A 15,423-nucleotide genomic window follows, 5' to 3' on the forward strand; every position below is an offset into this window, starting at 1 on the left:
TACAATCAATCAACCCATGACTGATGATGATATTGGGGTGGGACGACAACTCCGCCATCAACATCAAAAAAAAAAAATAGGACAAGTCAATTCTAATTAGAAATGGCTTCTGCTTTTGCAGTGATTGGTGTTTCCATGGAACATATTCCATCATTGTGCAGCTTCTATCATGACTGATTGGAACGACTGTTGACTAATATTATATGCGTTCATGACTTTTCAACGTTCCTATGCACCGTTGAGTGTCAAAAACATTATTGTAAATTAATTATCATTGCAAAACGATCATAATGCCTATCAAATGAAGAGTCGTTTTCTGTTCCCTTTTACTTCTGACCCTGATGAAAATGGCAAAAAAAAAAAAAAAAAAAAAAGTTTTATTTTGAAGAACAGTATAAATTTCAATTCTTGGCTATTGGGTTGTTTGCTGTTTTTTTTTTTTTTTTTTTTTTTTTTTAATTTTCAAAACAAAAATATTAATAAAACAAGTCAAAATACAAAAATAATTTTGATTTTACTATACATCAAAACATTTTTTAAACTAAAAAAAAAAAAAAAAAAAATTGTTACATGCTACATCTCCATTACAAGTCCATCACATTGGACTGCCTAACAACCCTCGACTCAGCTCTTGTTAAGAAAAGAATACTAAGGCTCATGAACACTGTCACATTTGCTCAGTAAAATGGGATATAAAATGTAGCATTATCCAATAAAAAAAAAACCCCAAAACACCTTCAATTTGGTCGAACCCATAGAGTATTGTTACGTACACAGCTCCGTTTGTTAATATTTTTTTGGATGATTTTTTATTTTTTATTTGAAAAGGTGTTATAATGTGATATAAATGTAAAAATAGTTTTGAGTGTTTTATGTTTTACGATATTTGTTAATATTTTTGTTTTGAAAAGAGAAAACAGAAAAAGAAAAAGCTTTAACAAAAAAGTCGATATTTACTTCAATTTTTTTTTTTTAAGGTAAACTCGAATATTATATTGCAGTAGAAAAAGACTCTTGTTCTACAAGTACAACTGCCTCAAGACAGCTTGGGTATGACTCAACCCAGGCCTGTTGCAAATGTTGAGATACAACCATTCTTGCAAGCTTATGCACTGCACCATTCCCATCTCTCTTTACAAAAGTGATTGTCCGTGACTAAAAAGCTATTAGGAGTTTTCGGGTATCTATAATTATGCTTCCATACCTCTTCGAAGAATCACCTCCAGTTTTCAGGGCAAGACCTATTTCCTTAGCGTTGCCTTCCAGTGTTAAGGAGTAGTTTTAATGCATAAAAAGTTATGCCAAGCAAAAATATATCCGTTTTATATATATATATATATATATATATATATAACTCTCTTTAAAAATCCAAAAATTGTGTTTTGGAAAAACTAAAAAATGAGGCATTTTTCTACATATAAAAAGCTTTATGTTCTAACACAATCTCAATCAGGCTCTTATAAACTGATGTTCGGGTCCACGTGTTACTTATCACGTCAATCATTAAACCATTAAATTTGATGGTGCCAATATGGCAATGTCATTTTAATTATAAGTCCACGTGACATTTACCGCATTTTCCCTTGCTTGTATTGGCAACTCTTACAATCTTCCTATGCCTTCGCTGGTTCAGAGTAATGACTTTTTGGTTCACACTTACAATTTCCAATCTTCCATCCACCCCCAACATCAACCTTGTCAAGCAGCAGTTAAATGGCAATTACCTCATGACTCGTGAAGTTTGTGCTCTGAAATAAACAAATAATCTGGGGAGTAGCTTCTACCTGCTCTTGTCCCTCTCCCACCTTTCAAACTCCAAAGCCCATGCAACGCCAAACAATTTGTAGTGATCGATAATCGACTATAATTGTTAAAGAAGTAGAAGGCAATCATACAATATTTTCAAAGGCCAAAAACGTAGTGGGAATAAATTAGTCATCAAACAACATATATATATATATATATAACACGGGTACGTGGCGGATAAACCATATTTATTAATTTAGTGTTGAGTATATTAATGTTTTAGTCAAAGGTTTGTAATTCCAACCACTGATGCCGGTTCCAACTCTCTCCATTTGTTTAATGTGATATTGCTCATAAGTTATTTGATCATTATTTATTAAAAAAGTTAATTTAAGAGTTCTATTTACAATAAAAAAAAAATCAGATTTTTTTTTTTTTTGAGAAAAAAAAAATTAAGAGTTAATTAGTGTTGTAATGTCAGTATAGTGAAATAGTGATAAAATTAGAGTATAGTTTTGTAGCATTATTTTTTTTTATAATGACTTTAATACCTTAATAATTATTATTATTACAATTATTACCATTTTATTGGATAAGACATTTTTTTTTTTTGTTTACATTTCCACGCAAGAAGAAGAAGAGTGATTCAAACTAGTAACCTCAACTTCATGAAGCATGGTTTTCAACTGATTTAGCTACCCTTTGAGACATTGGATAAGACATATAGATTAGATAAATCAAGCACCATAATAACATTAAACAAATTGTGGTCGTATTACGTCATATGCTTATATAAATTATACTTACAAGTTAAAGCATGCGCCCATTCCTTTAAATTAAGATAAGAAATTTTAATAATATGGGAAAATATCAAGATATTACCTCGTGTTTTGACCGTCTTTATATCTAATTAAGAAATGAGTTTTCAATTTTTTTTTTGTTTTTTTTACCATCTTGGGTTAAAGTTCTTTTGCAATTCACAGCCCGTCTTATTTTCAGTTAAATTGATAACATGAAATTATAAAGTTATAATTAATTGTACCCTTAAGATGTTTTTTCTTAAAAAAAAATAAAAAATCAACACCTACACAACCAAACCCCATAGCCATGGCTTGGGGTTCAAGCTCCATGGCCATGGTTCCCATGATTGTGCGTCTCCATAGCCATGGAGGTCTTCTCCAAGAGTACATGAAAACTCTATGTCGTGGGTCATCACGACAATTAATGGCCGGGGCAAAGGATACACGACGATGGAGGTTCCTAGTCAAAGCCTAGACCCAAGTCATGGGTCTCCATGGTATGAAAATGAAATGATGGAGATGAGGGCGGCTGAATATATTGTGAGGCTTAAAGCGATAATCTTAATTAGGGCTTTTTTTGTATTTAGATATTAAATAATTTTTAATTTATATATTATAATTTTGTTTAATTTTTTTTGCTCTTAAGATTTAACATTATATGCTAGTAATAAATTTGTCTCAATATTTTTGTAGATTTAATTAAATTTTTGTATTCTTCTATTTTTAAAATTTTTCATATCCTTTGCATCTTTCTAACACACATATATAATTAAAAAAATAATTGAACCTAATTTTTCAAAGTCTCTCCACTTTCAAATAAAATCATTTAACACTTTTAACCTGCATAAATAAAGACAATTTTTCTTTATAATTGATAATCAATGACTAATTAATGGACTAGCTAATATGTTTCAAAGTTTGATATAATTAATATTAATTTATTAATTTACGTTTTTGTTGAAAAAAAATATAATACTATTTTATTAAAAAAAAAAATGTTAAATACAATTTAACCCCCCAAACTACCACCATTTCTTCGGATTGCCCCTCAAACTACCAAGGCTTGCACTTTGGCCCCTCAAACTACCACTTGCTTATTTTTTGAACTTATCCGTTAGTTTGTGCCGTTTAAGTAGATGGAAACTGCACCTTTTATCCCAAAATACAATTTAGCTCTCTAAACTACCACCCTTTTTCTGGATGGCCCCCCAAACTATTAAAGCTTGCACTATGGCTCCCTAAATTACCAAAACTTTTGAAAAATGTCCATTTTGACAAAATATTCTTGCCAAGTTTCATTTTTTCAATTAAAAAAAAAAATCAAAAAATTAAAAGAAATTAAAAAAAATAAATAAACTAGAATTTAATTTCTTATTTTATTTTATTTTATAAAAAAAAATTATGGGTTTTTGGGGTAGCGTTATTTCCTGAGTGTTTGAGGGTGGTGTTATTTTCCAACCGCGACCTGATCTTCCTGACACCCCTCCGGTCATCGTCTGTTTGTAAAGCTATGATGACCGATTTTATAGCCCGGTTCAACGAGTTTCGATTCGCAATCATCAACTTGCTAATCTCGGCCGGGCTCAAGCTCGCCCCGCTCTGAAAAATATTCTCTACCTGAGAGAATAGCTCGTGATCCTTAAGCCCTATGTAGCTATTGGCCAACATTTTGAATGCCAAAAATTCAAAGAGAGGAAAATAGATATGAACATCGACGAACAAGCTCACGGCCATTGATTTCTCCGTAAAAAACCGACCGAGGTCTTCCACAACGATGATAGACTTTGTTTTGTTTTTAATTTTTTAATTAAAAAATGACACTTGACAGTGGTATTATGGGAATATTTCGTCAAAAGATGTATTTTTTAAAAGTTTTGGTAGTTTGGGGGGCCAGAGTGCAAGCATTGGTAGTTTGAAGGGCCATCAGGAGAAATGGTGGTAGTTTGGGAGGGCTAAATTGTATTTTTCTCGGACTTTTGGGCTGAAAGAGTCACTTGACGTGCTCGTAACTCAGTTTCCGTCCACTTAGACGGCACAAACTAATGGATGAGGCCAAAAAATAAGTAAGTGGTAGTTTGGAATACCAGAATGCAATCCTTGATAGTTTGGATAGCCATTTGAAAAAATTGTGGTAGTTTGAGTAGCTAAATTATATTTAACACTTTAAAAAATAAATAAATTAAAAAAAAAATTAAAAAAAAAAAAAAAAAAAAAAAAAGAAAAGAAAAAAGTTAAGTCTGAAGAATCAAGTCAACTTCTCCTTTTCCTTGTTTAGGAAAAAAAAAAAAAAAAAAGTTAATGAATTCAGGTTGCAATGACCAAAGTTAATGAAGACAAAGAAAAAAGAGCTTCAAATGACTGTAGAAAAGTCCACAGCCACATCATTTTATCCTCATCTCTGACAGCACAAGAATGGTTTCAGCTTTGAAATGACTATAGAAGGATCCAGAAAAAAGAACTGCCATCGTATTCGTAGCTCACAAGCTCTCACCGCAAAAGTGAAAAAGTAGAAGCCTATAAGGGCTAGCCACAAATCTAAATAAAAATAGCGGAGTCGAATGGGTGTTAGATACCTCATTGGTGTTGTGTGTCGAGCGGAGAACGGCGAGAGAGGGGCGGAGAGAAGCTAGAAGCTAGAGCTGGCTGGTGGCCGGTGGTAAAGTGGACGAGTACCGAGCAGCAGATTGTACCTAGGTTCCTGCATCTCCTACTTTCTTGTTGCATGCTAGAGGAAAATGTCAAAATACGATGCATTAGAGCATTTCAAGTAGCATCATCAAATTTTATTCGTCAAAGTAGTTAAAAATTATTTTTTTTCTATTCTAGTGAGTCACTTTTTTAAAATTCTTCCAGCAACCTCACAATTTTAACTATTCACTATTCCATTTATATATATATATATATATATATATATATATATATATATATATATATATATTTCAGATTTCTTTATTCTTTCTCTATTTAATCTTTTTATACAACAAGTTACCATACACTTTCATCTTGAGATATTAGATCATTGTTAAAAAATTCACAGAAGTTTTCATTTCAGGGACAAAGAAACCTTCATGTTCATGAAATAATGACAACATCATGTGAGAGAGATGGGAGATAGGAGAAAAAAGAAGAAGAAAAAAAAGTGTGTTAATTATGTGAGAGAAAAAAAAAGAAACAAAATTGGTAAGAGGGTTGGTAAATGAATACTACTCATCTAAATTGATGAGTATTTTCACTCATTAAAACTTTTTAATTAAAGTGGTAAGGCAGTTGAGAGTGATTTTTTAGTATTTTCATTAAATAGCTCTACTAAAAATGCTCTTATAGGTAGTGATTTTGGTAATTTGTTGGAAAGATGCTGTTATGGATTTTTTTTTCTTTTCTTTTTTTTTTTACAAAATCGTTGTGTTTCTCAAAATCTAACGGTGGGTTTTTTCGTGGAAAAGATAAATCACTTTATTTTTTTTTCTTTTCCAAAATCGTTTGTTACTGTTTTCTGGGTTCACATTTAATTTTTCTATCAGATCTAGAGTCTCCAAAAAGGAGAGGTAATACAGTTTTTTTTTTTTTTTTTTTTTTTTTTTTTTTTTTTGGGTTCAAACCTGTCCTAATTTTTTTTTTTTTTTTTTTTTTTTTTTGTGTATTCTATATTATCACGAATGGCTAATTGGGGCCTTCTTTTCCTGGGGCTTTAGGCAACCGCCTAAATCACCTAGGGAAAGAGCCCTCCCTGGTGGAGATGTATGATCATGGTTACTTATTTGTCATGACCATGGACATGGAGCTTAATTAGTCCCACGACACACAGAGACAGAACTATAATTCTATAAATTTTACTTTAGGGAACAGAACTCAAGAAAAAATATTTATTGACGTGAAGGAATTTTTTTATTTTTTATTTTTTTATTGAAAGAGGGTTGAGGGCCATGCCGCTTAACCTCCCCTCCCCTCTAGGGGTGAACCCAAAGTAGTTATAAATGTTATATAAGTGGCCATAAAAAAATAAAGTGACTTTTAAAATCACTATTAAGTGTGTGGTTGATCAAATAGTAATTTTGAAGTGAAATGATTAAAACACTCACACTACACAACAATGACACAACACCAAGGTACAATGGAGTGGGACCCACACATGACATTTAAAAGCTATTTTATTTTTTTATAGACATTTAATGGACGCTTATATGACATTTAGAATTACTTAGCGAATAGTGAGTTGTGAGCCTCCTACCCTTGAAAAAAAAAAAAAAAAAAAAAGTCTATTTTTTTGCCCCTCCTAGCACAGATCCTGGTTCCACCCTCACTAACGGCAAGCTTATTAAGATACCCTAAAACATGTATGGTCTTGGGCCAAAAAATAGACTTTAAGGCCTCAATTTTCAACTAATGCGTTTGTATGTGTAGGCTACCTGCAATTCAATAATCAACATGTCAGCGGATTATAAATCCTACATATCTCCAATGATCTCGCCGTTTGGACCATTGAAAAACAGCACAAAGAGGGTTTATTCTATGGTACTCTGTTACAAGTTTTAGTTTTCAATAGAAAAATTTGAGAAAACCTAGAGAATCCTACCTGTTTTGGTTGCAGCCATGAGGGAGATTGTTTGCAGTTTTTTTAGGTCTTAGCTTTGAGAGAGAGAGAGAGAGAGAGAGAAGCCAATGTTATAGTGAATTTAGGGTTAGCAGCAGATTAAGTTCAAGTTTCGTTTTAAAACTAAACCTCTTTCCTTTTTTAAATAAGTTAGGAAACAACTCCTAAAAAATATGGAGGAGTTGGCATATAATTAGGTCTTGTTTTAACAGAAAAAATAAATAAATAAATTTCTTCCTTTTCTGGAGAAAAATAAACCTGGTTGAATTCTATTAGATTTTAAACTTAATAATTATCTACTTTTTTTTTTGTCCTTTATAACTCTTTTTAAGCCCTATAACATACCCCCCGAATAAACCTACAAAATCAAAAGAGATAATTAAGTAAACAACTACCCCGCCTCAAATTAAAACAGCAACGTCATGATAAAATTACCTTAGGCAGTCTATGGTGTCACCACTATAGATTGCAGAAAAGCTTTTAAAAAACATGGGGGTAAAAAAAAAATTAAAAAAAACAAATATATCAAGTCTTAGTTTTAAAAACGGCCAATGCACAAAAGTGTTTATTTATTGATTTAATATTTTCCTAATAACATTTTCAATAAATGAGATAACAAAAATATAAGGTGCACGTGAATTAACAGGGAAGCTTACAAATTTATGAAATTATAGGGAAGCCATCGACTGACGCTACAGTAAACAACAGTCGTAATTATAACGGTTTTAAGGTCGCAAAATTCATTGTCAAGTGGGTTTTGACTTGCACGAAAAATACAACGGTTTAAGTAATATCTTGAAAAGAGACTCGATGAAATAAATATGTACGTAAAGATTCAAACTATTTACACTTGGACAAAAAAGAAAGGTCGTATGAAATGAGTCGATCATCCACCATTCAAGTATCTTATTGAACAAAAATGGACAACTACAACATTGTATTAGACCCAAATACGCCTGTTTTAGATGCAATTAAGAATTACACATTTTAAAAACAAATACCAACTCATAGAATTTTCTCAAACGAAATTCAGAGAAAACCTTATCCAAATTTTATTCAGAATTATGATTGGGATCAACCCTGGACAAGATAAGCTCAAACCTTTGTGCTTCATCTAAGTACAGAAGTGGCAGATATAAAAGAGACAAAGCTGGCCCCATAGAGACTCGCAACACATCAGCAATCTTTTTGTCCACCCCAGTCCATTATTCCCCACCATGACTTTTATCACCACCACCCCCTAAGCACCCCCTAATCCCACATCACTAATCTCTACATAATATATCCTTTTTCGCAATAAAAAAATACCCAAAAAGTCTAAGAAAAGAACCCAATCCACTTTCCCGATTTTAGCCACTCGCGCTTACATACAAAACAGAGCACGCTCGCTCCTCCAACGAACTATGCTTTAAAACAACCCGCGTGGTGTGACCGTGTGGCGCATGAATAACTAAATCCGGAAACGGCGAGTGGGCGTGAGGAACTACAGAGTGGCGATACTAAAACCAGGAAGGGTTATCGTAGAACAAAGAAAGCTAGGAGAAAACGTAATTTCAGGAATTTTGATCAATTTTGAGCGGTGAGAGCGAGAAAGAACCAAAAGCGAAGAAGTTGGACGAAGGGGAAAAAAGTTAGGGTTTGTGAATTTCCCAGTCATGACGGTGTGGTTTCCAGGAAGATGAGGGGCGTTTGGTGTTGCTGTTGAAGTCGCGCTTTTTGAATTTTCTTGGCAAACAAACGGAGAAAAGGAAAGCGCTTCTTTTTTTGTTATTCTACAAAGTCTGCGCGTGTGTGAGAGAGAGATAGAGGGAGGGGGAGAGAGAGAAAGAGAGAGATGGCTTTGTCTATGTCGTCGTCTTCGACTTCGGCGACGGTGGCGGTGGACAAGGCGACGAGCGATCTTCTGATGAGCCCTGATTGGACTATGAACATCGATATCTGCGATTCCGTCAATTCACACCATTGGTAATATCAGAGACGAGCCGCGAAATTTTTTTTTTTTTTTTTGTGAAGCTCTTAGCTTTTTTTTGGTTTTCTGGTTTTGTGAAGGTTGACTTTGACGTTGATTCAGTCTAGGGTTTCTGTTTAATCGGAAAATTTCGTTATTTGGATGTATCTTTGTGTTTTTATGTGTAAATTTCCAGGTATTCCTGTTTGTGTATCTATTTGACTTCCTTTTTGTTTATATGTTGTATGATAACAGTCTCTTGCTCACCTTTTAATTTGGATTACTAGTTACAATATGTGATTCTTTTTTATTTTCCTCTTGTTTTTGAATTTTTAGAATTCTTTTGTGTCTTTGATAGAAATTGCAGGCATGTGAAAAATAGTATCGTTAGTGTTATTTTTGGGTTACCTTTCCTCACTTCAAATGGTTAACTTTTTTGGGAATCAAAGTATAAATTTGTGGTATAAAGAGATTTTTTTTTAAAAATAAAAAATAAAAATAAATACATGAAGTTTGTTGAAGAGACAGGTTAAAGTTTCCCAAAGCTTCACCGCAAAATTCTTGAACAGATAAATTAGGACTGCAAAGGAAAAGATTTTTTTTTTCTTCTCTGTTGGAAAAATATTATTCTTAAATTATTTTTCTTTCAGATAAGCCTGGTCATAGAAAGTAGGTGGAGGTTTTGTTGAATTTTAGTATTAGTTCGAACTCCTTTTGTTTTTTTGTTTTTTTGTTTTTTTTTCCATTTTGGAAAATTTTCACTATGTTTTTATTTGGAAAATTAAGATAAAAGTTATGCTGATTTATTGATGGGTATTGTGTTTAATTGCTCAGGCAGGCGAAAGATGTTGTGAAAGCTGTGAAGAAAAGGTTGCAGCATAAGAACCCTAAAGTTCAACTACTCTCTTTGACGGTACTTTTTTGTTGGGACCTTTTTCTTTTACTTTGATTAACTTGAACGTGTTTCCAAATCAAAACGTAAATTTCTACCACTCATGTATGTACTCTTTGGGGTTTCTGGTTTATTTAGTTTGAGACTTTGGCTTCTTTTATGCAGCAAATCTATTGATGGATTAATTGTGTGTGAAATCTTAATTTTCCAGCTCTTGGAGACTATGGTGAAGAACTGTGGTGATTATGTTCATTTTCAAATTGCTGAGAAAAAAATATTGGAGGAGATGATCAAAATTGTCAAGAAGAAGGTAAGTCTCATATTCGTTCGGTAGAGTTTTCCACCAAACTGGATTAGAGGAACTTCCTTCAACCTAATCTATAAAAACGACATGTTCCCATTTTTTTAATAGCATGTAAGATACCAAAATTTGATTTACTATTGTACGACGCAGAACGCAAGTGTGTGTCCAGTCGGAAGAAACCTTGAAAATGCATTTTTTTTTTTTAATAACAGAGACAAAGTTGGAATGAATTTTATTTAAAAAGCATGAGTTTCTTACATGCTATTAAAGAAATGGGCACATGTCATTTTTATAGATTAGGTTAAAGGAAGTTACTCCAACCCAGTTTGGAGGAAATCTGTGTCCTTTCAACATGAGATGCATGGTAGTTCTAAGTTGCATGCTTGAAGGGTAGTTTTATTAGAGCTAAATTATAGGTAATCAAAGTGATTAGTTCTACCCATCTGATTTTGGAAGTCCTACCTTTTGGGTTTTTTCTACTTATAAAAAAATATTCAATAAGTGACCCTTGTTATCTAGAACCTGTGGCCTAAGCCTGACACACTGATAAATATGTAAGAGTAGGATGATAACTTAAAGTTGGGCCACCTGAACAAGGAGGTCAGGGATCATTTATGGAAAAAGAGCACAAATACTGCAATCACCGTGCAATGATCATGTGGCTTGATGAGGAAGAGCTGTCCATTTGAACAATGTTTTAATCACCCGTGAATAGTAGTCTGTTCTGTGGCCTCATTGAGCTTGAGGTAAACTTAAGTCAACTAAACTTAAGTGTGAATTTTAAGTTTGATGAGATGAATTAGTTTATCTTCCTATTGGCTTTGAATGTGGGATATTCAATGACCCTTTATTTTTTTTCACCAATTTTACTTGTTGAACTTTTTCATTTTGGTTGATCAACAAATTTATTTTTTTATTTTTTTGATATTGTGGTATTTCCTTTTTGTGCTCCGTTTGGTAGTTTTTTCTGTTAACTTATTCTGCCTTATCTTAGAAGATGGGCATGGATCCTTGTTGTTGTTGTTGTTTTGTAATGAAGTGCACATGCGGATGGATTTTGCAGACAGATATGCAAGTGAGGGAAAAAATCTTGGTATTGCTAGACTCTTGGCAAGAGGCTTTTGGGGGGCCTGGAGGAAAATATCCTCAGTACTACATGGCGTATGAGGAACTAAGGGTAAGCATGTAGCTTCCTAATTCAACTGTTTTCGCTTGATGATCCTTTCCTGCCTGGTTTAGTATTGACTGTGGAATGTTACATGGATTGGATCTCTTGCTTTTGACTCCTTTTCATTCTATTACAAAAATTGATAATAGGCTTATGGGTTTTACCATAATACTGTTTCTAGTAGTTAGGAATGATTTCATGGTGGGCCTAATGAGCTGTCACATTAGTCAACTAAAAACTTCATTTTATTATTTATAACATGGTGGAATTAAGGGTTGGGCTGAGTTTGAGTAATGTCGTCAGTAGTGTGTACTTTACTAATCAACAAAACGCTTGGAGATTGATCTCTATAGTGTTGCACCTATTGTGATACACTGACCTCAAAAATGCTTTGGCTCTTTGATGAGTCTTGATTTCCCTCCATCGTGTTTCTCTCTTTTACATTAAAAAAATTGTTTGCTTGCTTATTCATGAAAAGCAAAGTTCTGTGTATAATTCATGGTTTTGGGTTGTATGAATGGCAGCGCTCTGGAGTAGAATTTCCCAGACGTTCTGTAGATGCATCTCCAATATTTACACCACCTGTAACCCATCCAACCATAAACCCTCAAGCAGGATATGGAATGCCTAGCAATTCTTCAAGGAGGCTTGATGAAACAATGGCAACAGATATAGAAAGTTTAAGGTGAGGGTTTGATTTTGGTGTGCACATCCTGTTGCCCCTTATTGATGTTGCTTTCTGCTTCCTTCTATTAGTGCCATTCTGGGGTTTGGTATAAGATTATTTATGGCACTTTTGATTTTCTGATTGATTTTTTTATAATTATCTCAGTTTGTCGAGTATGGATTCTATGCGGAATGTTATGGAGCTCTTAAGCGACATGCTTCAAGCTGTGAACCCCAGTGACCGTGCAGTATGTGAAATGGTGGTTTATTTCTGTCCTTAGTGCAAATTGTAAGTAGGATTATTACCTAATGTCTCTATTTGTGTTTATAGGCCGTAAGAGATGAAGTTATAGTTGATCTTGTCAACCGTTGTCGTTCCAACCAGAAAAAACTGATGCAGATGCTTACTACAACTGGGTTAGTTTCCTCCATACCTTCCTTATCAAGGCATAACGTGTTGTTTTGTATATCTCTTCTTGATATGATTGAAAGCATGAGTCACTATATTGTATGTCATCATGTCTGGGCAGTCTCTGTATGCATGTGCATGTGTGCGCATCCGCTGACTTGTGTCCGGAATTCTCACATTTTCTTGTTGGTTATGTGGCAGGGACGAGGAACTTCTTGGTCAGGGTCTTGAATTAAATGATAGTCTTCAAAGTTTGCTTGCAAAACATGATGCTATAGCTTCCGGTTCCCCCCTGCCAGCTCTACTTACAAATTCCAGTCCCCAACCTACTGAAGTATGTGCCTCCAGCTCTAAACCAAGTGAAGTAGTAAACTCTCGCTCGAGTGACTCTAGCTCAAGACCTAATGTGACTCTTGCTATCTCGAGGGCCCAGATTGATGAAGAAGAGGAAGAGGAAGATGAGTTTGCACAGCTAGCTCGAAGGTTGCTCTTAACTCCACATTTTCTCTAACAAATATTTCTTAGGGATTATAGGAATGCCACTCTTTATGCTGGTGCTTAGAGCTTATGCACATTAGATTTCAATCCATTCTTACACCAACCGCCCAAGTCAATGATCAGGCAGGAAATTTGCCCAATCAGATCACTGCAATCTTTGACTGGTATACAAAGGCACTTGATTAGAAGTTGGTATGCACGTATTGGTTGCCTCACACGTTTGGTGCTGTATATTATCAAAGTTTGAAGCCTTTAATTCCTTACGATCTCTGTGTAATCACCTACCAATTGTTGACCTGTTCTTCTAGTCTTTACTAAATTGTATTATTTGGTTTAGCTTGGTTCATAATTGGTCAACTTGTTCTGTGAGTGCAGGCATTCTAAGATGCAGCCCATGCCTTTTCAAAGCACTGGAACCACTGAAGGTCAATCATCAATGGACACCGGCAGTACATCAACAACTTCATCTGTGGTCTCAAGCACTGCCCCACTAGCATTAGCACTGCCTGATCCGCCTGCACCAGTTAGGACTACAAAAGAACAGAACATGATTGACCTTTTGAGCATCACCTTGTCAACGTCATCAGCCTCCCCCCATGCTCCTCACACTCCATCGGTCTCCAACCAAAACATGCATCAGATACCTGTTTCCCCCAGTGCACAAGGATATCCCTACGGTCCCCAAACTTACCCTGGAAACCAAGGGCAGGTACCCTACAATAGTTATGTTGTTCCATGGGCCCAACCACAACAATTGCAACCTCAAAGCTTTCAACAAGTTCAACCTCAACCTCAACCTCAACCCAACCCACAATTGCAGCCTCAATTACAGCCTCAAAGCTTTCACCAATTTCAACCTCAACCCCAACCCCACCCAAAATTGCAACCTCAATTACAACCTCAAAGCTTTCACCAATTTCAACCTCAAAGCTTTCAACAAGTTCACCCTCAACCCCAACCTCAACCCCAGCAACAATTGCAACCTCAATTACAACCACAACCTCAACCCCAGCCACAATTGCAACCTCAGTCCCGGCCACAATTGCAACCTCAAAGCTTTCACCAAGTTCAACCTCAACCTCAACCTCAACCTCAACATTTGCAACCTCAACCCGAGCCACAACTAAAACCTCAGTCCCAACCACAATTGGAACCTCAATTACAACCTAAAAGCTTTCAACAAGTTCAATATCAACCTCAACCTCAACCTCAGCCACAACCAAATCCACAGTCCCAGCCACAATTGCCACCCCAATATCCTCAATATTTGTCTGGCTACCCTCCTCCACCCTGGGCTCCAACCCCTGGTTATTCCAACAACCAGAGTCATGTGTCTGCATCATACACTCCCAGTCAAGGGGCTAGACCTATGCAGCAATATAACTCTTTTCCCTTAAGAGGAACAAATGGGTCTGCTGTGCATGGAGATCCGCGGGTGAGTGGTGGACCTAAGAATCCTGCCCCTGCAGCAGGACCAAAGCCCTTTGTTCCTACATACAGATTGTTTGAAGATCTCAATGTTTTTGGCAATGGGGATGGAAAACTTAAAACGACAAGCAGCAGCACATCATCCAGCTTGTCAGGAACTCCTGGCCAAAGTATGGTTGGTGGGAGGAAGTGAATGCTAATGGTATATAGTTTGCAGAACAGGATATACCCCATGTGAATACGGTGTATATCAGTATCAGACTCTTCTCCGAATCCACAATGTGTTTTAAGGTTCTTTAGATACACACATAAAGTTTACGATTGTCATTGATCTTCCATGTTGGTGTGTAGCTTGTGAGTGATTGCCAACAAAAGATGTAAAATTCTTTCCTGTTCATGCAATGTATTTGGTTTCCTGTGCCTTCGGCCCATCCCTGCAATGATGGTTTCTCGTGGAAACTTGCATTGATCATGGAAATAGTAAGGGCTGTACTCGTATTTCTTTTACTTTTTTTTTTTTTTTTTTTTTGGATAAATACCATTGCAGTTTACAGGATTGTCAAATAGCTACCGAGTATCTTAAAATGTCAATTATATATATAATGGCTGCTTGACTATGCCGCATCATGAACATTACTAATTTCAGTCTCATCGTCTATCGATAGGCATTGTCTACTTAAATAGGAACAGTTTGCATAAATAAACAATCATACAAACTGCGGTCGAAAATAAACTATTTATAGAATCATATCAGCTGCTACCTGAATAACAATTTTATTTGAATGTGGTAATTTAGAAAATATTGCACTATTGAAAATTGCGGATATTTATTTTTTTAGCTGTTTTTCTTTTAAGAGCGGATCGATCATGTACACAAAATCTGGACCCTTTTCTCCAAGTAGATTTCGTCGTGTATATCATGATCAGTAGTGAAGTAGAATTGCTTAAACAAAATAATTGAGCGATAATGCTA

At 35.1% G+C, this 15,423-nt stretch overlaps 1 protein-coding gene across 2 annotated transcripts; it reads left to right on the forward strand.

The window, feature by feature from the left end:
• The first annotated feature begins 8,551 nt into the window (after window positions 1-8,551).
• Window positions 8,552-14,957, forward strand: LOC133872213 (TOM1-like protein 6). Of its 2 annotated transcripts, XM_062309661.1 has the most exons (10): window positions 8,552-9,102; window positions 9,920-9,998; window positions 10,189-10,287; window positions 11,345-11,458; window positions 11,974-12,134; window positions 12,282-12,363; window positions 12,447-12,532; window positions 12,726-13,007; window positions 13,398-14,113; window positions 14,219-14,957. In XM_062309661.1, the coding sequence occupies exons 1-10, from the start codon at window positions 8,972-8,974 to the stop codon at window positions 14,641-14,643; spliced, it is 2,175 nt and encodes a 724-aa protein (XP_062165645.1). In that variant the 5' UTR covers window positions 8,552-8,971; the 3' UTR covers window positions 14,644-14,957. The 2 variants fall into 2 exon arrangements, with proteins under 2 accessions (XP_062165645.1, XP_062165644.1); XM_062309660.1 differs by having other exon boundaries at window positions 8,555-9,102; window positions 13,398-14,957.
• Window positions 14,958-15,423: the final 466 nt, after the last annotated feature.

Source organism: Alnus glutinosa, chromosome 7, assembly GCF_958979055.1.
Source record: "Alnus glutinosa chromosome 7, dhAlnGlut1.1, whole genome shotgun sequence".
In the NCBI taxonomy this organism is placed as follows: Eukaryota; Viridiplantae; Streptophyta; class Magnoliopsida; order Fagales; family Betulaceae; genus Alnus; species Alnus glutinosa.